The sequence below is a fragment of the Chanodichthys erythropterus genome, chromosome 21 (assembly GCF_024489055.1).
Source record: "Chanodichthys erythropterus isolate Z2021 chromosome 21, ASM2448905v1, whole genome shotgun sequence".
NCBI lineage: Eukaryota > Metazoa > Chordata > Actinopteri > Cypriniformes > Xenocyprididae > Chanodichthys > Chanodichthys erythropterus.
The window spans coordinates 29923521-29948013 of record NC_090241.1 but is presented as its reverse complement, the minus strand read 5'-3'; the positions used below and the strand labels follow the sequence as shown (position 1 = coordinate 29948013).

General features: G+C 36.6%; 1 protein-coding gene across 1 annotated transcript in view; it reads left to right on the top strand.

Annotated features, from left to right (window-relative positions):
- The window catches only part of kcnb1 (potassium voltage-gated channel, Shab-related subfamily, member 1), a 31742-nt gene extending 7892 nt beyond the window's left edge, over positions 1-23850 (top strand). The window contains exon 2 of the mRNA XM_067373963.1: positions 21922-23850. Within this exon, the coding sequence (XP_067230064.1) occupies positions 21922-23850 (1929 nt within the window). The remainder of the gene's footprint in view (positions 1-21921) is intronic.
- The last annotated feature ends 643 nt before the right edge of the window (positions 23851-24493 follow it).

Sequence of the window (24493 nt, the reverse complement as noted above, 5' to 3'; positions counted from 1 at the left end):
ACTCTGAAAAGGAATATTATTAGTGAATAGTATACAGACTTAAATTATGGCCTGTTTCTGACACAGAAATACTATTTAGTTTCAGAAGATTTGGAGTAAATTCAGACCACTTTTTGAAGATTGAAAGCTTTAGTTCCCTTTTATTGTTATTTCATGGAAAAGAGCGACAAGTCTTTAGATTTTTTTTTCTCCATGGAAGAAAAAAGTAATAAAGGTTTGGAAGGACATGAGGATGAGTAAATGACAGAATTTAGATTTTGTGGGGGAACTGTCCCTTTAATTAAGGGCTTTTCCATTAAAAGGATAATTCACCCAAAAATTATGTCATCATTTACTCACCCTCAAGTTGCTCCAAACTGGTATGAATTTCTTTCCTCTGCTGAACAAAAAAGAAGATATTTTGAAGAATATCTGTAAAAAAACAGTTGATGGACCGCACTGACTTCCAAAGTACCGAGAAAAAGTCTATGGAAATCAATGGGGTCTATCAAATGTTTGGTTACAGACACTCTTCAAAATATCTTCTTTTGTGTTCACAGAAGAAACAAACTCACACAGGTTTGGAACAACCTGATTATGAGTAAATGATGACAGAATTTTCATTTTTGGGTGAACTATTCCTTTAAGGCTAGTGATTAATTTGCAGAATTGTGGCATATTTCTGCTTCTTGGCAAACATAATGTATTTGTTTACCATTTTAGGCAAAATCAAAGCTTTCTAGAAGTTAATTTCCTATATACTGTAAGTGCTTTAATCCATATGCAAAAGTAGCAAAACGGCAATTTAAAAATGATAACATTTCTGCTAAATTGTTTAACTCTCAACAGGTCTACATACAGTTAGTGTTAATCCATCCCTAATCGCAGCATTCCCATTCACCTACACAATTGGCAGCAGAGCCTCTGTTGTCATGGCAAACTCCATCGGTTTCCAGGGCAATGGCTTGTGTCTCTGTGTTGAAGTAAGAGTATGTAGTGTGCGGTGAGTACATAATGAAGCTTACATTGATTTCCTCATTGAAACTTGCAAGTTTGACCAGCATGCTTAGCAGAATCAAAAATATATTGTCAGTGTCACGTTTTCCTATCTCTACAGACCTATTTTGTGTTTATATGTTTTTGTGGGTTTTTTGAGCCTACCTGGTGGCAGGAAATGACAGTTCTGCAGTAGCAGTTTATGGAAGCTATGGAATAAAAGAATAAAAAAAGTTAATTTCGAGTTTATATCTCACAGTTCTTAGAAGGAAAAACAGAATTGTGAGATCTTCTATCTTTTTTCCTCAGAATTGCTACCTTCTTGGAAACTGCAATTCTGACTTTTTCCCCTAAGAATTGTGATATAAACTCACAATTGCGAGTAATAAAGTCTGAACTGGGAGATATAAACACTCAAATGCAAGAAAAAAAGTCAGAACTGTGAAATAAAAATGTTTTAGGCTATGTTTAAAAGTTATCTATTTTAGGAAACTTAGCAACCATAGTAGTTTTTGTTTTTTTTTTTTTTTTTCATTTCCTATTGTAGTCATGATCCTTAGGTACTGTAATGAATCATATTAATGCACCTGTTCCCACTTCCAATTGATTAATGCATTACATAGGTGCTGATCCTTTCTATATAGTCACTAACCTTAAGTGCCTACATCTGGAAGATTACCTAGATCAATACAATGTCAGTTAATATCTTATTTTCGTACACAATTTTATCTGGTCTCTATAACATGCACTCATTCAAAATTAATATATAGACAGATATATTCACTATAACTGTGACCATTTATGTTTAACAGTGCAGTATATCAAGCAACAAGTTAAGCGATCAATACTGTACTGTAGATAAATATGATATACATACATACCTATACATTTTACAATGTATTTAAATGATCCAATATATCAAGCAACAATCATATATAGTGATTGATATCTTAAAGGTGCCCTAGAATCAAAAATTGAATTTACCTTGGCATAGTTGAATAACAAGAGTTCAGTACATGAAAAAGACATACATTAAGTTTCAAACTCCATTGCTTCCTCCTTCTTGTGTAAATCTCATTTGTTTAAAAGACCTCAGAAAAACAGGCGAATCTCAACATAACACCGACTGTTACGCAACAGTCAGGATCATTAATATGTACGCCCCCAATATTTGCATATACCAGCTCATGTTCAAGGCATTAGACAAGGGCAGCCAGTATTAATGTCTGGATCTGTGCACAGCTGAATCATCAGACTAGGTAAGCAAGCAAGAACAATAGTGAAAAATGGCAGATGGTGCGATAATAACTGACATGATCCATGATATCATGATATTTTCAGTGATATTTGTGAATTGTCTTTCTAAATGTTTCTTTAGCATGTTGCTAATGTACTGTTAAATGTGGTTACAGTTACCGTCGTTTCTTACTGTATTCACAGAGACAAGAGAGTCGTCGCTATTTTCATTTTTAAACACTTGCAGTCTGTATAATGCATAAACACAACTTCATTCTTTATAAATCTCTCCAACAGTGTTTAATGTTAGCTTTAGTCACAGAGCATAGCCTCAAAATTTTCAGAATCAAATGTAAACATCCAAATAAATACTACACTCACATGATCCGACGCATGCATGCAGCATGCATGACGAACATCTTGTAAAGATCCATTTGAGGGTTATATTAGCTGTGTGAACTTTGTAAATGCACTGTATTATAGTCAAGAGCTCGGGGGGGCAGGGAGTGTGCGATTTAAAGGGGCCGCAGCCTGAATTGGTGCATAGTTAATGATGCCCCAAAATAGGCAGTTAAAAAAAATAATTAAAAAAAATCTATGGGGTATTTTGAGCTGAAACTTCACAGACACATTCAGGGGACACCTTAGACTTACATTACATCTTGTAAACACTGGTTCTACAGCATATATATATAGTAGTGGCCAAAAGTGATGTCCACTTTTAAAAATTATTGATTAAAAATTTTGTAATATTTAGTAAGCATATGTAGTTGTACTTGGAGTCAATTGTTTTATTTGTGATAACGCAAATGAAACATGGCAAATTTTGCGGACATCATTTTTATATTATAAAATATATAAAATATTAACAAATTATTATTTTGTAGTCATTATATGCTTTTTCATGGAGGCTTTTTGTTTTCATTATTTTTTTTGTTGTTTTTATTAAATTATTTTTGTCAAATAATTTTATCAGATAAATACCTTAACCAAGTTAGGGTTTTGTTCTTCCTTCTTCCCTTATTTAAAAGTATAAAATATTTTCCTCATATTTTGATGGTTTAATCAAACATCTAAGGTCATTAAAAACAAATATCCAAATATACACAATATTCAATGTTTATAAATTTTCTGTAAAATATTGATCGCTGTTGTATTAGTATTAAAATAATGGGTAACACTTTACAATAAGGTTTCATTTGTTAACATTAACTAAGAATTAACAATAATTCTACAGCATTTATTATTCTTAGTTAATGTTTATTTCAACATTTACTAATACATTATTAAAATTAAAAGTTGTATTTGTTAACATTAGTTAATACATTGTGAACTAAAATGAACGACTGTACTTTTATTAACTAACATTAACAAAGATTAATAAATAATGTAACAAATGTACTGCATATTGTTAGTTCATGTTAGTTAATACATTAACTAATGTTTCCAAATAAGACCTTCTTGGAAATTTTTACCAAACAATGAGATACTGATCAAGACTACCAAGTCTTCACAGCATACACATGTACAGGGTATTGATACTGTGCTGCATAGCATTGTTAACCCAACACAAAACAAATGAAGAAAGACTAAATCGGTAGAGGTTCATGTTCGCAATCGGTCCTGGTCGTCCTGTACTCAGTGTCCCTGGAGACAATATGTCAATACTATGCTGTCTCAATACTGTGCTATCTCTGTCGACTGGGCTGGGCTCACGGTTTCTTTTTTAGCATCTGCAATGCCCAAGGACAACACAACCTGGCCAGACTGTTTCCAATACTACTGTTGTTGTTTTTTTCCCTCTCATTGAAACCTGCTGAGACTATCCATCATAGCAAGTTGAGTTAGTACCAAAAGTGAACATATGAAACACTGTCATTTGTTTGTTAGTTTGCTTGATGCATCAGCTAACATTTAACACTCAAAGGCTAACTTTACACATATCTTTTTCACAGCATCACTACTGTGTCTTCCAGAGCATGAATTATACAGCAGACAGCTGAATCATTGTAAATTAAAGGTGTTCTAAGCGATCCTGGGCGGAGTAACTTCCTGTTGACGTTCAAAGTGTTGTCAAACAAAATAGAGGCTGGCTAGACCCTCCCTCCTCCCCCTCCCCTCCGTGCTTCCGGAAACAGTCATGAACGCACCTTTAAAATCATTCTTGTCAGTTATTGGCTGGAGCATGTTTATTATGTTAAGTGGTCCAGGCTGCACCAGTTTGTTTTTATTGCCGTTTTCGGAGCTTGTGGCGACTACAGGGACCGCATTTTTTTACAGTGTGTTCAGGGGACAGGCAGATAGCGGATAGTGAGGAGATGTTTGCTGTATGTGACAAAAAATGTTTTGGCCTAAAAACGCGTGACATCGCTTAGAGCAGCTTTAACACATCATATTTAAAGGGGTCCTTGATTATGATTTCACTTTTTTTAACTTTAGTTGGTGTGTAATGTTTCTGTTTGTGCTTAAACAACATCTGCAAAGTTACAACGCTCAAAGTTCAATGCAAAGGAAGATATTTTCTTTTACAGAAATCACTTTTTAAGGACTACAACAACTGGCTAGTAGGGACTACAATGAGCTTCTTCCCGGGTTGTTGACATCACGAACCCCAATATTTACATAAACCAGACAAAAGATTCACATGACGGCACATGCTAGTCGATGAGTTGAATCAACTCCACAGAAACGACATACATTTATCCACTAATCATTCAGAAGTGTCCAGATGCATTCTAAAGTTGTAACTCCTTCCTGAGTCTCTCCATCAGTGTCCGACTCCAGTTTGAACTATGTAAGGCTGAACACACGTTACTGACAATCATCATTTTGGCTGTGTGAGATTCTCCAGCTTTGTTGTTGTTGTTGAGCAAACGAAGCACAAGTTGTTAAAGCTCCGTCCTCTTCTGGAAAGCGGGCCGGGAGCAGCAACTCATTTGCATTAAAAGGGACACACAAAAACGGTGTGTTTTTGCTCACACCCAAATAGGGACAAATTTGACAAGCTATAATAAATGATCTATGGGGTGTTTTGAGCTGAAACTTCACAGACGCATTCTGGGGACACCAGAGACTTATATTACATCTTCTGAAAAAGGGCATAATAGGTCCCCTTTAAATCTTCTCAATTGTTTTCTAAAAAGGTTCTACAAAAGATTTCACACTCAAGATCATCCACACTCCCTAAAACCCACCCTCCAAAAACATGTCAGCAAACTTGAAAGCTCAAATTGACAGGTAGAAGGTGTTTTCGATTGGCAACCGCTTTATTTATTGCTGTTTACAGAGACTAGGGCTATCACAATGACAGATCTGGGGCTAGTTGCATAAACTGCTTAAACTAGTCTTAAAAATTATTAGTCTTTTTTTTTTCTTCAGGACTGGTCCTAATATTTTAAAGTAAGCAACTTAAAAGGTGGATTGGTATAATTTGAATTGGAAAAGTAAGACTGATTATCTCTTAAAGGGTTAGTTCACCCAAAAATGAAAATTATGTCATTCATTACTCACCCTTGTGTTGTTCCACATTCGTAAGATATTTGTTCATCTTCGGAAAACAAATATTTTTATTGACATCTGAAAGTTTTCTGTCCCTAAATAGAGGTACAACGTAACCACCACTTTTAAGGTCCAGAAAAGTAGGAAAGACATCATTAAAGTACTACATGTGACTCCAGCGGTTTAACCTCAAGGTTATGAAGTGACTTGAGTGCTTAGTTTGTGACAAAAACATAATTTACCACTTTATTTACAAAAATATTGATCTACAACGCGCGTTCATGAGAGCACCATGACGCATGCGTTTAGTGTTCACATGAGAGCTGACATTGTTGCGTGAGCATGCTTTGGATAATATTATTTCGTAAATAAAATGGTAAATTATGTTTTTTGGTGCAAACAGAGCATAAATTCATAAAATTGAGGTTAAACCACTGGAGTCACATGGATTACTTTAATGATGTCTATCCTACCTTGAAAATGGTAGTTGTGTAAGATCTCTACGGAGGGACAGAAATCTCTCAAATCTAACTTGAACTAGTTCTTAGTGGCTAATTTTATGCAACTGGTGTCTCAGGACATCCATTTGAGTGATCTGTCAGGTAGAAGGGACAATTTATGCGTAGTACTCTAAATAAAACGCCTACAGCATATGCCTTTACAAGAACTATCTGCCACCTCCAGAAATGTGAGCACTTGCATAATGCATAATGTCTTTCGTAATGTGTAAATCACTTATGAAAATAAACAGAACCAGCGATTCCAAAACAGATGCACAGCTTTTAATTAACATGATTTGATGAGTAATTTTTTGTGCCTTCTAAAAACTAAAATTACTGTCAAGAGCAGTAAGTAACAGCAGACCTACAATAAAATAAAAGGTCTTTTTCTGGCATCGTTAAATGTTCTTTTCCGCCATCTATCTTAACCTTTTCACATGACATTTGGCACAAGGTTTATGTAATGTTGATGCATTGAGTCCCTTTACTGGCCTTCATTATCCTACCCAGCGGTATTACGATGGTATGTGGTTTAGTGTGGTCAATATGTAGTATATGCTTACATGGTTAGCATTATAACAGAAATACGGAATATTCAGCATGTTATTAGTTTAAATCCAAAAGCTCTGTTCCAAGACGTAGCAAACTACCTTGCTGTCTACTTAGGCAGCTACCTTTTAAAATAAACATGTAATTATATAATTTTATTATTTTTTGCAAATGTATTTTCATGAAACTGTTTTTTTCATTCCTCAATATAATTGTATAAATATTATAAATATATTATTTTCTTAATAATGATGCAATCAACATATTCCTCTACTTACAGTGCATTCTGGTATTGCATTTTAATGCCGACTTAGACTGCTCACAAGGTTTGAAACTGCTGTATAGATAAGTTAAATGCTCTTTCTTTAATGTGAGCTCTGGCTAAATTAGCAGACACATCTTGTATGTAAGCGATTATGAAATGATGAGAAAGTTCCGGCATACAAGAGAAGGCTAATCTAGAGAGAGATAATCAAAGATGGTTTCTGTCAGCATATCACAGAGGAACATGGTGTCTCATTCTATTGAAGTCTTTCCCAAGCCATTAATTCTCCATCGAGACATGAGCTTGACTGAAACAGGAACAGACTGAGCGTATGATAAACAGATGAAGGTGTACGTGTGTGGGGGTTAATTTGGTCTTAAAAATGAGTTCAAATTGGAATCTTTTTTATTACACAATTTGCCATCTTGGCCTTTCTGAGCACTTGTTACATTACTGAGATCAATTATATAGAATTTTGTGTTTATACTTACATTTTTGCATTAGCTCTGTGTATCTCTATGGCATCGCTGTGGAATAGTAATTAGCTGGTGAAGTGGATTTACTTATTGTAGTAGAGTTAACGAAAGTTACCATGAGCATTGTAATGTTTGAAGCAGATGTAATAACAAATGTCAGTAGACTGGGAAGATTTTAAATCCGTAAGATCTTACCTTCATGCTGTCAAAAAACAAACTGGAAGACAAAACACAATGAGCGCAGCACTGAAAAGTAGCAGGGCTACATAAGGTCTATAGACTTTGAAAAATCTACATTTGGTCTCATAATTGCTGTCTAAGGCCCTGTTTACACTAGTTTTCATTTTAAAATGCATAACTTTTGCTACAGTTATGCCTATCGTTTACACTACTCCGGCGTTTTCAACCTTCGAAAATGGAGACTTTTGAAAATGCTGCAGACCCCGTTTTAGTTTGAAATCTCTGGGGTTGCTTTTCATGTAAATGGACTTTCAGGCTTTCAGGCTTTTTTGGTAAATGGACCAAAGTGGAGACTTTTGAAAAAGAAGGCATGGCTGCCCACATTACCTTACCAGAACACAAAAATAACAGAGCAGGGCTGCGTTTCCCAAAAGCCATCGTAAGTTGATCATAGAGACTGTTGATGGCAATACGATCAACTTAAGCCAGGGACACGCTTAACAACTATCTAAAACATTCTAAGACTGAACTCAACACACTATATGATTTTAAATGCTGACCGTAAACTCCGACTGAACGCAACTCAAATTACATTCATAATCAGCCTTACAGTCATTAAATGTGTCCCTCGCTTTAGGCTTACAAAAGGCAACTGTTTACACTTGTACGCACTTGCCCAGTGTGTATGAACAGTCATGTGACGTGTTTTCATTCGTGTAGTGTGGATAGAAATTGTTTCTGAAACACAGTGGAAACGCCAGTATAGACGAGGATCGTTTTCATTTTAAAATGCCATTTTAAAGCGGAAACGCACTACTGTAAACAGGGCCTAAGGGAAACATATGACATCAGGACAGTCAGTTTAACATGCAATTATTATTATTTTTTATTTTTTTTAAATAAAAATAAAAAAAAGTAGTTACTGATTAGCTAGTAGTGAACTACAGCATTCAGCTGACTTACTAATTTGTTAATCTGAGTTTCTTGTTAGTTAATAGTAGTTACTAGAATGTTAATATTGCGTTAAGGCCCATTCACACCAAGAACGATTGCTATAAAGATAACAATAAAGATATAGTTTTAACACCACTCACCACAGCTATAACAATAACGATATAGAGAAACAATATTGTTGGGATCACTTTCAGAACGATTTTTTTCTCTTCTGGAGATTTGCTTAGGGCCCCCAATAATGTAAACACAACCCTGGTTGCATTTATTCCACTATATTGACTTCATCAGCTAAATTCACTTGCTAGATTCACTCGAAACATAGCTGAGGACATCAGCTGGTTAAAGCTGTGTAAATGCAACAAGAACAGTAAAAACATGTTGTACACACTTTGAAACAGCAGCTATAAATATAGTTGAAGTTATCTTTATAGTTACTGTTCATGGTGTAAACAGGCCTTTACTCAGTTGTTGTCTTGTTATTCATTAATGATGGAACAGTATTCTAAAGTGTTACCAAATAATGTAATATAAAAAATGTACACATTTAATCATATGGAAATAGAACAATCCATTTCTTTCCCTATTGCATAGAAATTCCATTCGAATGAGCAACATGCTAATAAATCAAAGGAATGGGGAAAAGAAAAGGAGCAGTGTTCAACAGTTTCCCATGTTGTCATTTTATTCTGTCCCTGCCATTTTGCTTGTCATTTTTATAGTGACAGGTAGCTCCCACTGTGCTACGTTATAGTCAGTGCAATCAATAGAAACGACCGTAAAACACACTACACAAGACCTTCTGAAGCACGGAGAGCATCTTTAGTGCAGACCCTTCTCTGGGTCTCATAGATTGGATTGCCGCTGGAATGGATTTGACAGGGATGCAAAGGCCAGGGGTAAAAAATAAATGGCACTCAAGGATGGGTGTGTGATTCTAAGTCAGACGCAAGAGAAAGAAAGAAAGAAAGAGAGAGATAGAGAGAGAGAGAGAGAGAATGACCCTCAATGTCTTTACATTAGAACCAGAACATTGTATAGGCCTTTCTCAAGAAATGGTGCCATTTGTGCCTGCTATTTAAAATTTTAGGGTCAGTAAGCTACCTGACCCCTGGTTTCACAGACAAGGCTTAAACCTAGCCCCAGACTAAAATACATGTTTGAGCTGTTTTAACTGAAAGCAACTTGTACCGACATATCTTAAAATATGTCCAGATGCACACCAGGCATGTTTATGAAAGCTACTTAAATGTCCTAATTGAACTAAGGCCTAATCCTGGCTTAATCTAAGCCCTGTCTGTGAAACCACAGGGGCCAGTTGCATAAACCACTCAGACTAGTCTTACCAGTTAGCCATCAATGCTTTTTCTTTTAGACTGTTCATAACTTTTTTAAGATATTTCCCTGAAAATATAGATTTGCATAATTTGATACAGAAAAGTACGATTGAATGCCCTTTGACTAACTGCTAGTGGGTCACACAACTATTTTTAACTGTGATAAGAAATGTTTTTTGAGCACCAAATAAGCATAATGATTTCTGAAGGATCATGTGACACTGAAGATTAGAGTAAAAAATCATCTTTGCCATCACGGGAATACATTTGAACACAGAATCACATTTTAAATATGTCAAAATATAAGTAATTTGTAATAGTACAATTTAAAATGTTATTAAAATACAATTTTAAAAAGTTATTTTAAATTGTAATAATATTTGACAAAATAGGTAGAAAATTAGGTAGAATTTAATATTTTTCTTGTACATACCCTTTAAAATGCATTGTCTGATATTCTAATAATAAACAGACATATTTATTTTCATTTTCAAATTGATGTTTTTTTACACTACACACTAATCAGCGTCAAAGCTTTCAAATAATGTGACTACATCCGGTATGCTGTAAATTATATATTAAATAAGTCAGCCACTAGCACAGTTTCTTGAAAATGAACCTTATACTCTTAGTAGTTATGCTTGTGTACCAATGTAGGTTCCATGTGGAAAATAACTGAGACTACTCTCGGAGATACATTAAAAAATAATGTGATTGCTGCGGTACGCCTCTCTTAATTACCTTTTCCTAAGTGTAATCTTGAACGCTATCTCTTTGTTCCATGGTGTTACTGCTTTTAAACTTTAAACATTCAGGTCAAGAGTCAAATTACATGATTCGTTGACTTTTGGGAGTGTACGCTCCAACTGCACATTGTCTTGTCAAGGCTTTAGTTCTTCTACATTAGAATGTGTTGCTGCTCTCCATGTCTGAACTTTTCATCTTTAGCTTGTTGCATTTCTGTAAATGCCTTCGCCACTGTCTGATTTTCCACTGACACACACGCACACACACGCATGCATTCTTTTCTCTCTCTCATCCCTGCAATGCAAAAAAGCGTGTCGTCATTGTCGCCATAGCAACTGTGTCTTGTGCGACGCTTGAACGCACAGCTGTCTCTGCCAGGATAAGCAGCGGCGTGCGTATGTGCATGTTTACTTTGTGAACCGCTTTTTTTTGGGGTTTGTGTTTGATTCTTTGTGCCAGTGTCTAATATGAAATTTATGAACAAGTTTGTGTCTCAGAGAGTGTGACTGGTGCATAACAGCATATTTTTTGTTGGATCTCATTTCTCATCATGACACTCAAATGAGAGATTAGATACACTTTGCAGAATTATTATTACTCATACTTAGGAACCTAACTTTTAAAGGGATAGTCTTCATACTCACTTTCTTGTGGTTCCAAACTTGTATGACTTTCTGCCATCTGTGGAATGCAAAAGAAGATATTTTGAACGATGTTGGTAACCAAACTGTTTCGGTTCCCATTGACTTCCATTGTGAGTTCAAAAAGTAGAATGGAAGTCAATGGGAACCAACATTCTTCAAAATATCTTCTTTTGTGTTTTGTAAATGATGACATAATTTTCATTAAAGGGGACCTTATTATGCCCCTTTTAACAAATTATAATATAAGTCTCAGGCGTCCCCAGAACGTGTCAGACATTTCAGCTCAAAATACCCCACAGATCATTATGCTGTGTTGTAACTGCCCATTTTTGAGTGGAAGGAAAAGCATGCTGTTTTCGTGCATGTATCTTTAAATGCAAATGAGCTGCTGCTCCCCACCCCACTTTCCAGAAGAAGGCAGAGCCTGTGCAACTCATGCCTCAGATACTCTGAAAAAACAAAACAAAAAAAAAACATCTGTTTGATCTGTGCATTAACACTTTTACACAATGAAGAAGACACCACTAAAAAAAACCTTTCACTGTTGTTAATTTGACTCAAACCTTCCTTGTTCTCATTACTTAAAAAAACTCATGTAACTACATTAACTGAATTTAAATGAGTTGTTTCTGCTAAAAATGAGTAATAATAATAATCGGTAACACTTTAGATTACAGCCCGGAAAGTACTGCGTAATTACAACAAAGTTACAGCGTAACTTTCAATAATTATAGTGTAACTATACAGTAAGTATGTGTAAGTATAGGGGAACAATATGTGAAGTATTGGGAATAAAGGGGTAACAACCAGGAAAAATAACAAATTATTCATACTTTTAATATTTTATAACTAAGGGGTACGTATGACATAACTAAGGGGTAAATATGACATTAAGGGCCGTAAATTAAACTGGAGCTTGTTACCCTCTTATTTCATGTAGTTACAGGGTAAGTAATTAATAAAAATAAATAAATAAATAAAAACGCAAACAGTCATATCACTTGGAAAACTTTATTTGAAAAACAACTTATTTCAAAACAGATTTAAAGTTATAACACTTCTTATTTGTTTCTCTTGCTTGGCTTCCTCCTCCTCTTGTTCCTCTTTTTCTTTCTTTCCACTGATGAATCTTAAGAGGGAATCCCATTTGCTATTCTGTATTTAAAAAATACAGAACACCCGGAAATGTGCTCACCGTTTACTCATCTTTTACCCTCATGCCATCTGAGATGTATACGACTTTCCTTCTTAAGATGAACACAAAAAGGATTTTAGGAAAAAAATAAATCATCTGGGAACGCTTTATAATGCAAGCTCACGTGTTCCTAAAAGTCGAAGCATCAAACAGCAATAACTACAGTAATCCATACGACCCTAATGGATGAATCAATGTCTTCTGAAGTGAAACGATACGTATTGCGATACGCGATACGATGATCGCGTAAACGATTGGCTGATGTTTTTTAAGGCCCTACCTTGTGCACAGATGATGTATATTAATATTATTACTTTCAGTGCACCTAATAAATAGTCTTTTATCAGTTAGTAAAGACAGTTTTAAAGTAATATTGCAAAAATGTATAAAACAAAACATCCGCTTTAGCACCTTTAAGTCAATAAATGTGCTCACCTTACATAATAAACATAACATTATTAAGTAAACTGCACATATAAATATTATGTAACAGTGACAAATTCAAATTATTTGTATTTAAATTTTGTCAACTTTACTTGAATTTATTTTGTTCATGCAACTAAATTGTTATTTATACAAGTAACTCAATATAGTAGCATGGAACCACTTGACACTGCTTTTTTAAGTGAATCCAACAATTCATTTTTTTGAGTGTTGCGTAGAGATCTGAATATCATAGAGACTTGTGATATCAGAAGTAATATCCGAAAATGTTGAAATCTAGTTATTCAATAATTCTATTGGATGGTCTACAATGAAATACAACATAAAGCAAAAAAATTGGAGCATGACATTTTTCCACATGCTGTCTGTTGGATCATCATCTGAGGTTTTTGTGTGTGTTCTAAGAGAGCACTCCTGCAGGATCCCAAAGCTGCCCGACTGGAGCTATTAATAACCACATCAGGGGCTGGGCAGGTTTATATATAGACTTAGCGACTGGATTTTCCCTCTCATTTCAGACAAATGAATAATGAACGAAAAAAATAGGGCTCTGCCAAGGACCAGTCGCTCAGGTCATCTAGCTCTGTCTGTGTGTGCACGCACGAGGACACAGCTGTTGCCTCTGTATCTCAAGGGCTTTACAAATTCAGCCGAACCTTGTCTTCCAGCATCAGGTCAGAGCTGTTTCGAACGACAAACAGAGGATAAAGACAAGGACAATTCTTCAACGGCAGTACTAAAACTGTACTATTCATAAAGGATTTTAACTCATTTCACATTGATATTCACGAGAATGTGTGTGTGAATGTGTGTTTGAGTGCTTTGTCATGCCATCGTTTGGTGGAAAATGTGGAAGACATGGTCTCTTCTGGTAACCATGGCGACAGTGTCACTTTCAGAGGGACGTGAAGGCGTGTTCGGCAACACTATCAGAAGCTCATCTCTCCCTCTCCCCTTACACCAACCCACAAGTCTGGGTCTGTCTGGCTTCTCACATTGTTGCAACTTTTTAGATGATTGCTCACATTCACGTAAATGACGTAAATGAAGGAATGTTCTATATAGAAGCAAAACTCCTAGCCATGATACTAGGTCATTGTGGGTGGTTGCAAAAGCATTGCTATCTAGTTGCTAGGGTGCTTCTGAATGGTTGCTTACTGGTGCGTCAATATGATTCTTGTCTCTGGCTCGGATTCTTCCTTTACTGAAGATCCAAATCATTTTTTACCTGATTTTTCATCTGTTAGATGAAATCCAAGTTGTTTTATTTGTGCTCTCATTCATGTCCATAGCGGAAATGGTGCAAGGTGAGTTATGTTTAAGTACTTAAGGTTAGGGGTTCATTAAGATAGAAATGATTGCCATTTACAGTCAGAATCAACCATTGACGTCAACAGGATATATTGTTATTGAAGCCATGGCTTAACAGTTATTGCTTATACTCTGACACATTGAAATCTGTTCAAATCTGACATTTTCCAGTTCTTATCCCCATCATTTCCTGTTCTATTGCCTATATACTATAATATACTATACTATACAAGTTAACTCTTTCTCCGCCAACTTAAAAAAAAAAAAAAAGTTGCCAGCCACCGCATTTTTTTTTTTTTTTTTTTTGATCATTCACAAAATTTCTATGGCCCCCAGAATATTTTGTTGCATGAATATCTGAATATGCATTGTCAAAAGCAGCAATGTAAAAAAGCAGCATCATGCACTTGAAATTGGGAAAGTTTCATAAAAAAGCAACACTTTATACAAAAAGCTGAGAAAATGGTGTTGTTGTCAAAGACTTCATCCACGTCAGATTCAGAACCATCATCAGAACCAGACATTTCATTCGTTAATGTTAGGCAGTTTTGATTTATATGTTTAATGTTTAAAGCTATGCTTTTATAGCTTGTTTCTGCTTCTTTTCGCCTGTGTTTTGATCCGGAGATTCTGTGCTCTTTCAGAAGATGCGTAATAGCGCCCCCTAATGTATAACAGTGAAAACATGGATGGGGGTAATAATTTGGCAGGGAGTCCAAGGCTGCGTCCGAAAACTGGAAAATGCTGCCTTCTGAGGACACATTTCAAGGTAGTAAGGCATCAAGGCACGTCCGAATCCAATGTTAGCTTCACTTCCTGTCTCACGAGATACCTTCCTCAGATTTTTGAAGGAAGCATAGATGTATCCTTAGCTGCCTTTGATATCCCACAATCCTGTGACAGTTGAGCTAGAAAAATAAAGATGGCGTCCGAAAGTTGCGTTTGCTGGTCAGTTTGTGTATAAATGTATGATTTTGACCAACATATTTCAATTTTGACATAATTTCTATTGAGAAAATACTACTGTAGTAATTAAATCTTTGTTTAGTTCTCACCAAAGCTCGCGCTATATTGCTGTAGATCATTAAACTGTTACACTGCCTCAGAAGTCTGTCCTAAATCAGTTTGTGAGGTGCCTTCATGCACAAATGTTGCCATACAAGTCATTCTCTTATAAGACAGCGAGGTAGCAAGACAGCTACCTAGGTTTTTGGACGCAGCCTACATTATGCACACGGAAAATTCCATCAATGGAAAAATAAGTCCTAAAAAAATTTTTAAAAAAGGAAACGGCATCGATTATTAAAGCTACCAGGTAGGCAAATCCATAACAATAAAACAAGGACCCAGTGTGAAGTAAACTTACAGAATTTTAGTACACCACTAGCAACAGTCATTTCCGCATAAACACCTTCTGACTGCTGTATGTTTGTAAGTAGCACCTACTCTAGCATGGTGTTGATGTTGCTGATAAGAGGGACAGAGGCTTCTACACTTTTCAAACAAACCTCTTCATGTGACTGCCTCCTACTGAGCTTGAAGAAGGTTGCCATGACAATTCTGCAGCAGTGGTTGAATGTCAGTGGTCAAGGTCAAAAGAGGAGTTTTCACTCAAGAGTCACAGAAACATCTGCACAACAACTGGGTTATGCAGGCTTATATTTACTAATGGTGATAAATAATATATAATGAGAAGTGTGTGTGTGTGTGTGTGTGTGTGTGTGTGTATATATATATATATATATATACACATTTAAGGTACAAGAATTATATATTAATTCCTCTTTCATTTTTTTGTTAAACATATTCTCTTGGAGTTGCACCTCATGTAAAAATAAAAACAATCATTGGGTGGTTCTCTTGTCAAATGACAACAACATGGCTTCCTTCATGTTGGTTACATTTGGCAGACAAACGGTCTAAATGTCATATAATGTCACAATTTTTTATGTTCACATAATCCTTGAGTATGGTTAAAATACTGAGTATTGTTTTCATGCATTTACTATAGCTTTTAAACCGCACACATTCTCTGATGCATAATGTGTTTCCATAACACCGTAGTGCACATAGTTTACCGTCCCTGAGACAGTATTGAAAATTGTGAATGCTCAAGATGCGTACCCGTTTCTGTGATTTTTTTTCAGCCTCAGATGAGCTGTTGGCATCAAAAAGAGAGTTACGTCACTGCAGGTGGCACAACCTGATCAATAAATGAAAAGAAATGCTCAAAGGAGCAGTTACAATCCCATTTAGTTGCAGTGTGTACGTTTTTTTTCCATTTTCTGGATTAATTTTAATGTATTTTAAATAATGTAATGAACTAGCTTCATGTCACTGAGAATCTCATTCGCGTTTTTTTTTTTTTTTTTCCATGCAGCCCTTTATGGGATGTTTTTGGAGCTTTTAGAGACTTCACACTTGTGTGTGTGTGTTTGTATGCATATGAGTATATTTGTTGTGTGTCTCAGGAGAACATAATTTGTACATGATTGTAGGAGCACCCCACTGGATGTGATAATGAGCCGCTCACCTGAGATTTCTCCCTGTGCATCCTTAGCTGTCTTTACACAGGGAGTTGACCCTGTTATGCCTTCCTCAGCTTGAGTGTGTACAGACATTATTAACTGATTATCACTTGGTCAACGGCTCAATTGATTGTGCACTGAGAATACTGTATGCGCTGAACCCTTTTAAAATGTATTCCCCATTTAACATTCATTGTCACTGAAGTGGACTGTCTTTTTTTAGTTGCCCTTTTCACTTTTTAACATTAAGAATGTTATTTTGTAACGCACATGTGCACACACACGTAAAAGGCCAAGAAAATGACCCAGAAATGATTCTTTCTTACCTTCAGGGTTCAGAATCACTCAGAGATGTAGTAAATTGTTGTTTCTCAGAGGTTGCTCTTTTATAGCTCAGATGTAATGGAGTTGTCAGTTATGTTTCTATGGGGTATTGATTTTGTCTTTGTTTGGCCTTGCAAACATTTGATGAGAAATTTTTTAATTGAAGCTAAATTGAAGCCATACTGAAATCTCTGAATTTTCACAATAATGTTGAGGTCTGAAATCTGTAGGAAACATTAGACTGCTCCTTAGGACAAAACTGAAATATTAAAGACATCTCATGTCATATCTCTTAAGGGAATTCTTATGTTGTTCTATTCTAATTGTTTGTCTTTTATAGAGGTTGTTTAAAGACCTGAAAAAAATCTTAAGAATGTTCTTATCTTTTTTCTTAAGATTGTTCTTAAGACAAAACTTAAGAAAACTTTAAATTCTTGAAAAGAATGTTATTTATAATCATCTTAAATAACTTCTTAAAGTTAGGATAACTGAATACTATTCGTAAATCCCCAAAAGGTAAGATATTTAATGAAATGTATGCTTTTTTCAAATATTAAACCTTAAAAAATTATAAAACTTATATTAAACTGTGTAACTACTTAAATATTTTACTTGTATAAACTAGTATACTTGGCTAATTAGATGTCTGTGTTCCAGATTGAAGTTCTTTGGGTTGTTATAGGGAGAGAGAGCCAGAAAGGCCTCTTAGAGATCGAGCAGATCCTCTCACCCTTCCTGATCATGCTCTGATTAGACTTTATAGGCTACCAAGAAACTTAGTAGCCTAATGTATCTGGCACATATTCTGAGATATAATTTGCAGTGACACTGCAGATAATGTTTGCGCTACGATTCTTTGCTTCTGGATCATTTGCAATCAGTCGTTTCTAGTCATCCATGTTAGCTTTCCTGAGAGTATTCTCTTTTGATGGTTAATGCTGTTAAACTACACATGTAGGCTACGCACTTTATATTCAAAAACACGATCGGAATGTGATTGCTAAAAAATACTGGGTTAAAAACAACCCAAGTTGGGTTGAAAATGGACAAACCCAGCAATTGGGTTGTTTTAACCCAGCGGTTGGGTTAAATGTTTGCCCAACCTGCTGGGTAGTATTATTTAACTCAACTATTGTTTAAAAATTACTGTATTGTTTAATTAAAATTAACCCAAAGTATATTGGAAATGAACATTTATTAATGTTCAATGAATAATTATTAAACAATAAACATTCACCTTTTGTCTATTATTGTTGCCTCTAATGGACTATATGCACGGGTTACTTCCTGGTTGTCGTTAAGCCAGCTCGGGCACTTCCGGTGAACTGTTAGCTGTTCATTCTGTAGTCGTTGTACATCGACACAAAACCATCTATGGTTGACTTTTAATGTTGTATTTATATTTTAATGCAGTTATTACATTTACCTAATTTGCCAATAAACCAGTTTTATTGATTGCAACAAAGACGAAGCTATTGGGACTGTTTAAAAATGCCGTGTCTGTAATTAGAGACACACACACACACACACACATTTTTTCCCCAGGACTTTAAATGTTATTTTTAATGCGATGACCACAAACAGAATTTGTTCATCCTTCTGAGATTGTCCCCATTGTAAAACCGAACGTTTAAAAATGTAGGAAATTTAACATTTGATAAAAACACTTATTTAAAAATAAAAAAGACAGTAATTAGCACTTTAACCAGCAGGTGGCGGCAAAGTAGTATTTATTTGCGCACATATCAGCCATTTCCTCTAAACGCTTTTCACTTCGTTTTTGACTAAATATTAAACATTATAAAATAACTAGGTTTAAAATACATTTTGTCAATGTGAAGTATGAAATACTCACAAAATCTTATGAAAAACAATAACTTTTATTGTGAATTAATTACACAGAAAGCGAGCACCGTGCTCTCCCTTTGTAATCACAGCAGATGTCAGTCAGTGCAGTGCAAGATCAATGATTTCAGCACACTTGTGAAAACACACATTTATTCAATTAATCTAACTAAAGTGCACCATAAATATTTAATTTTTGAAGCTTTTTTTTCACATAAAAGTGTGAAAACTAATGGTCGAATTGAATTTAGCCGAGGAGGAACATTGAGGTATGTCTTTATTTATTTATTTTCGAAGCTGTCTTACGTTTGAATAACTAAATTAATGCTATGCCTGACTATTTAAGTGACTATATTCTGATTATAAACTAAGTATTACACTACTGATGCTCAACACACCAGCAAATTACATCTCACCGGAAGTTTTCGAGCTGGCTTATATTAATGCGGAAGTTCTAAAGAACGCTCTGTGCATATAGTCCATTGCATCTGGTTTTTAATTTCCCAACTATTTAAAACTATTAAAACAACCCAATCGCTGGGTTTGTCCATTTTCAACCCAACTTTGGTTGTTTTTAACCCAGCATTTTTTAGAGTGTAGGCTATAATAAACTGATACAATTAAAATGTGGCGATAATAAATGTTTTGTAGCCATAGCTATTTTAATTTTATTCATAAGAAAAAAAAAAAAGATATTCTTAAGAAAATATTTGAGATCTTCTTAAGAATTTTTCAAGAATTGCACTTAGGAACATTCTTAAGAACTTCTTAGTATTTATCTTAAGAATTTTCTTAACTTCCCCCAGCAGAACAACGCAGCTAATCACTTAAAAATGTTATATCTTAGAATGGAATCCATCAATAGAATGTATACCAATGACATCACAAACATCCAGTCAACATTACTGCCTTTTATTTGACAGTGAGGATAAAACAGAAGGGGGATGGAAGGTCCATTGTAACTTAGTAGATATTGTGGTTGCTGATAAAATGTTATATCTTAGAATGGAATGCAGCAATAGAATGGATACCAATGACATCACAAACATCCAGCCAGCATTATCGCCTTTTATTAGACAAAGAGGATAAAACAGAAGGGGGATGGAAGCAGGATGGAAGTGGGATGGAGGCACCAGTGTGTCTTATAGAGATTGTGGTTGCTGATACTGATGTGAAAATAATGCTGCTGAAGCTTTGGCAAGCTTATAAATAAAAAGGCTAATCTTTGCTGTTTATAGGTTATGGGATGTTTTTAATCTTATTATCACTTCTAACTTACCCTCATGACTCACGTGACTGGAGGGTATCATCTCTTCTTAGACACATTAATACACACAGATAAACACCTACAAATGCAATCACAAATGAGTCACAAATGATTTTCCATACTATTCATATGAAGGTGAATCATTTGATAATACAGAAAAAGAGAGATTAGCAGGCTAAAATAGGGGATAGAGGATGAAGTTAGAGATTCATAATTCATGGCATCACCTCAACATAGTGGTGTCATTAGATTTACACACCCAGTAGACTCAAGTTGACTCTCAATTTAAGAATCCTCAATGTTGTTTCCACCATCATGTTTTTTGCTTAAAGCACACAGAGACTTTTGCCAGAAGTGGCCTCCTTCTTTCCACTCCCCCAAAGTGTCTATGAAGAGAGTTTCTTTGTCCACGTTTCGCTTATCTCAGCCAAAGAGCTCTGCGAGTCAATGTTCGGGTCTTGTTAATTTCTCTGACTATTGTCTTTCTTTTTGAGTGCGAACGCTTCTTAGTTGGCTTAGTGGTGTTAGGATTGTACCACATTTTTGTTATTTTGTTGTAATGGAAATTACAGTATGTTGTTCTGTGGGAGGTTTAAAGCTTTACAGATCTTTTTCTAATTTTCTATCTTAGTTTTTTTTTTCTTTCTGGAAAGTTCCACAGGGAGCTATTTTGTGTTTAAACTGTAGGACAGATCTTATCTGATGATTTAGTAGCAAGACCTCACACAAGTTTTATTTGTTATCTTGATCTCTAAAGAAAATTAAATACTTCACCCAGTTTAGTTGTTTTAGTTTCTAGTTCTGTTTATTAATAAACTGAGTGATTTTATTACTAGGAGTTTAGTTTTAGTAGGATTTTAATCATAAAAACATGTCATGATTTTCTGTCTGACTGTTTTGTGGATTTGTCTTATCCAGTATTCTGGTTTTACTGGTTATTCCAAGTTTTAGAACATTTCTTTATATCTAAAAAATTCTCTGCTCTTTAAATATTACTCAGTCATTTATTATTTTATACAGCTTTTTTTTGACCTAACATCACAAGTAAATCCATTATTATGCAATGTCCTGCGTTCAGTTCAATAGCTCAAAAGTGAGTAAAAAGACTTGGATTTTATGTAGATGATTTGACTGACAATGTAGTTGACAACTTGTTTAGCACAGAGTTGTCTAACCAGGTTTTCTGGTGTAAAGCATGTTTCTACAAGGTTTTCTTCAAATCACACTCATGGTCACAAACAAAAATGTATTGTCAGTTACTATGATTTACCTAGATCTTACTCATCACTTTTTCAAACTCATTCTCTGTCTGTCTCTCTCACTTTAATTAATCCTGACTATGCATCTATAGAAAATATTAAAGAAGAAACTCCTTAGTGGACAATTATATTCATTGCCAACATACATTTCATCAGACTTAGTGCAGCAGTCTTTATTTAAACACAAGTGTTTGATTTCTCTTATGGTAAGAACATAAAAAATTCACAAAGTAGAAATGATCTGTCAAGCTATCACTACACTAGTACATAAAATGTTTTTACCAGTAGCCTATGTTAGAGGTAATGATGCACAAATGTCAGTATTTCTTTACTTTGAAGGTTTTTCTTATTTTTAATAGTTGATTTTTTGTTTGCTTTTTTGTCTTTCAGATCTTGGCCATCATTTCTATCCTATTCATTGTGCTCTCCACTATCGCTTTGTCTCTTAACACCCTCCCGGAGCTGCAAGACACAGATGAATTTGGTCAGACAACTGATAATCCCCAGCTGGCCCATGTGGAGGCAGTGTGCATCGCATGGTTCACCATGGAATATCTTCTTCGCTTTCTTTCCTCACCAAACAAATGGAAATTCTTTAAAGGACCCCTCAATGTCATTGACTTGCTGGCCATCCTACCATATTATGTCACCATATTCTTGACAGAGTCCAACAAGAGTGTGCTGCAATTCCAGAATGTACGGCGGGTGGTGCAAATCTTTCGAATCATGCGGATTTTGCGCATCCTCAAATTGGCTCGTCATTCCACTGGGTTACAGTCACTGGGCTTTACACTTCGTCGGAGTTACAATGAGCTGGGCCTGCTTATCCTCTTCTTAGCAATGGGGATCATGATCTTTTCCAGTCTGGTTTTCTTTGCGGAGAAGGACGAGGATGACACCAAGTTCAAGAGCATCCCTGCCTCCTTTTGGTGGGCCACTATTACCATGACCACTGTGGGATATGGAGACATTTACCCTAAGACACTTTTGGGTAAGATTGTTGGTGGGCTTTGCTGCATAGCAGGCGTTTTAGTCATTGCTCTACCCATTCCCATTATTGTCAACAACTTTTCTGAATTCTACAAGGAACAGAAACGGCAAGAGAAGGCCATCAAGAGACGTGAGGCTCTAGAGCGAGCCAAACGCAATGGCAGCATAGTGTCCATGAATGTTAGAGAGGCGTTTTCCCGTGGTGCAGAGCTTCTGGATGTGGTGGTCATGGACAAGGGTGAGAGAACCCAGGACAACCATCTCTCACCCAGTCGATGGAAATGGTCATCAAAGAGGGCAACTTCAGAGACCAGTTCCAATCGTTCCTTCAACCCAGAGCAAGGTTCACCGAGCAAGGCGAGAGCTTCTAGTCCACAGAGGCTTAATGCACAGAAATTAGAAGAGATGTACAACCAGATGGCAAAGACTCAGTCACAGCCCAACCTGAACACCAAAGACAGAAGTACAACTCGAGCTGGCCATAGAAGGGATGAAATTGAGCTGGGAGCCTTGCCAGGTCAAGGAGGTGACCCACTGAATGGGGGCCGTGAAGGGGTGGTAGACATGAAAAGTCTGTCAAGCATTGACAGTTATATCAGCTGTGCAACAGACTTCCAAGAGAACCCGCGATTCCCTTACAGTCCGGCAGGGGGTCTGTCACTCCCAGAGAGCTCTCGGTTCTCCCACAGTCCTGGATCTGGCCTCTCTGGTCGAGTCAGTGCTAATCCAAGCCTGCAGACCACACTGGAGCATGAGACCATGCTCACGCCACCTTGTTCTGGTGCTAAACCTCTCAACACCGATGGTTCACGGCAACAAGGTCTGCTTATAAACTCTCAGAAAATCTATGCGGTTAGAGTGAATCATCGCAGTTGTGGGGAGACCAGTCCATCTGGTGGTCCTCTGTCCGACAGCTCTATTCTTTCTGACCACTCCATCCTAAGCCCAGAGGTGTCAGTCTACACAACAGCCAGCAGCAGGACTCCACCTAAGACACCAGAGAAGAAGGCAATCACCCCTGCAGTCTTCACTTTCCACGACGCGTCCATCAGCAAGTACATCGATGCCGACACAGATGACGAGGAACATTTGCGTGAGAGTGGCCCCTCAGAGCGCCTGCTTGGTGGCCTCAGCTCCAAGCCTCGACTCGGTGGTTACCAGGGGACCACCAACCACTTGGAAGCTGCCCAAAGGCTGCTAGGTCAGAACTGCCTATTCCCACTGGGAAGTAGCCCAAGTGTTGGCCATGAGAACCATGTGGCTTCAGAGAACTCACGGAGGCCCAAAGGGGACAGGGGACATTCCAACGCTTTTGATAAGGGCCTCTGAGGCCTCAGGGTCGGACTCCAGAAGGGAAAGAAGGCCAAGTTCAGTCAACTACTTTAGAGAAAACAGAGACTAATGTACATTGGAGAATCATTTTACAGGCATCTGACCAGGGGGCCTATCCTGGTGACTTTATGCGGGAGAGTTCACTGGAAAACAGTGGTCATGTTACATCATTAAGGGACAGGATCTTGAGGATGTATCACTGCCTACACCTCTTGCCCTTTATCCTCTTCTGTAAACAAGCCTGCATTGGCGCATCGCAGGGGTAAGATAAAGCCAGAGCGGATCTGGCCTATGGTTGTTTGTGAAAAGAACAGGATTTATGCTAAAACTTATTTAGCTTGAGGCTGGAAACTTACCAGACATTTAAGCGCAGGTGTGTTTGGTAAATCAAGGGGGACAGTCCGTCACTGCCCACGTCAGCTAGCCACTGTCCAGAGCCCACCTTAAAGAATAGCATTAGAGACATGTTATGCCCTGTTTACTAGTGCACCCCTCCCCTGTCCCCTAATAAACTGGCCTTACTTAACTGCAGTTATGGGTCTGCATACAGTATGAGTGTTTGTGTGCAAGCGTATCTGATATAGGGAGGGCTGATGGTATGATAATGTGCACGTATATAACAACCAACATTCCTGCACAC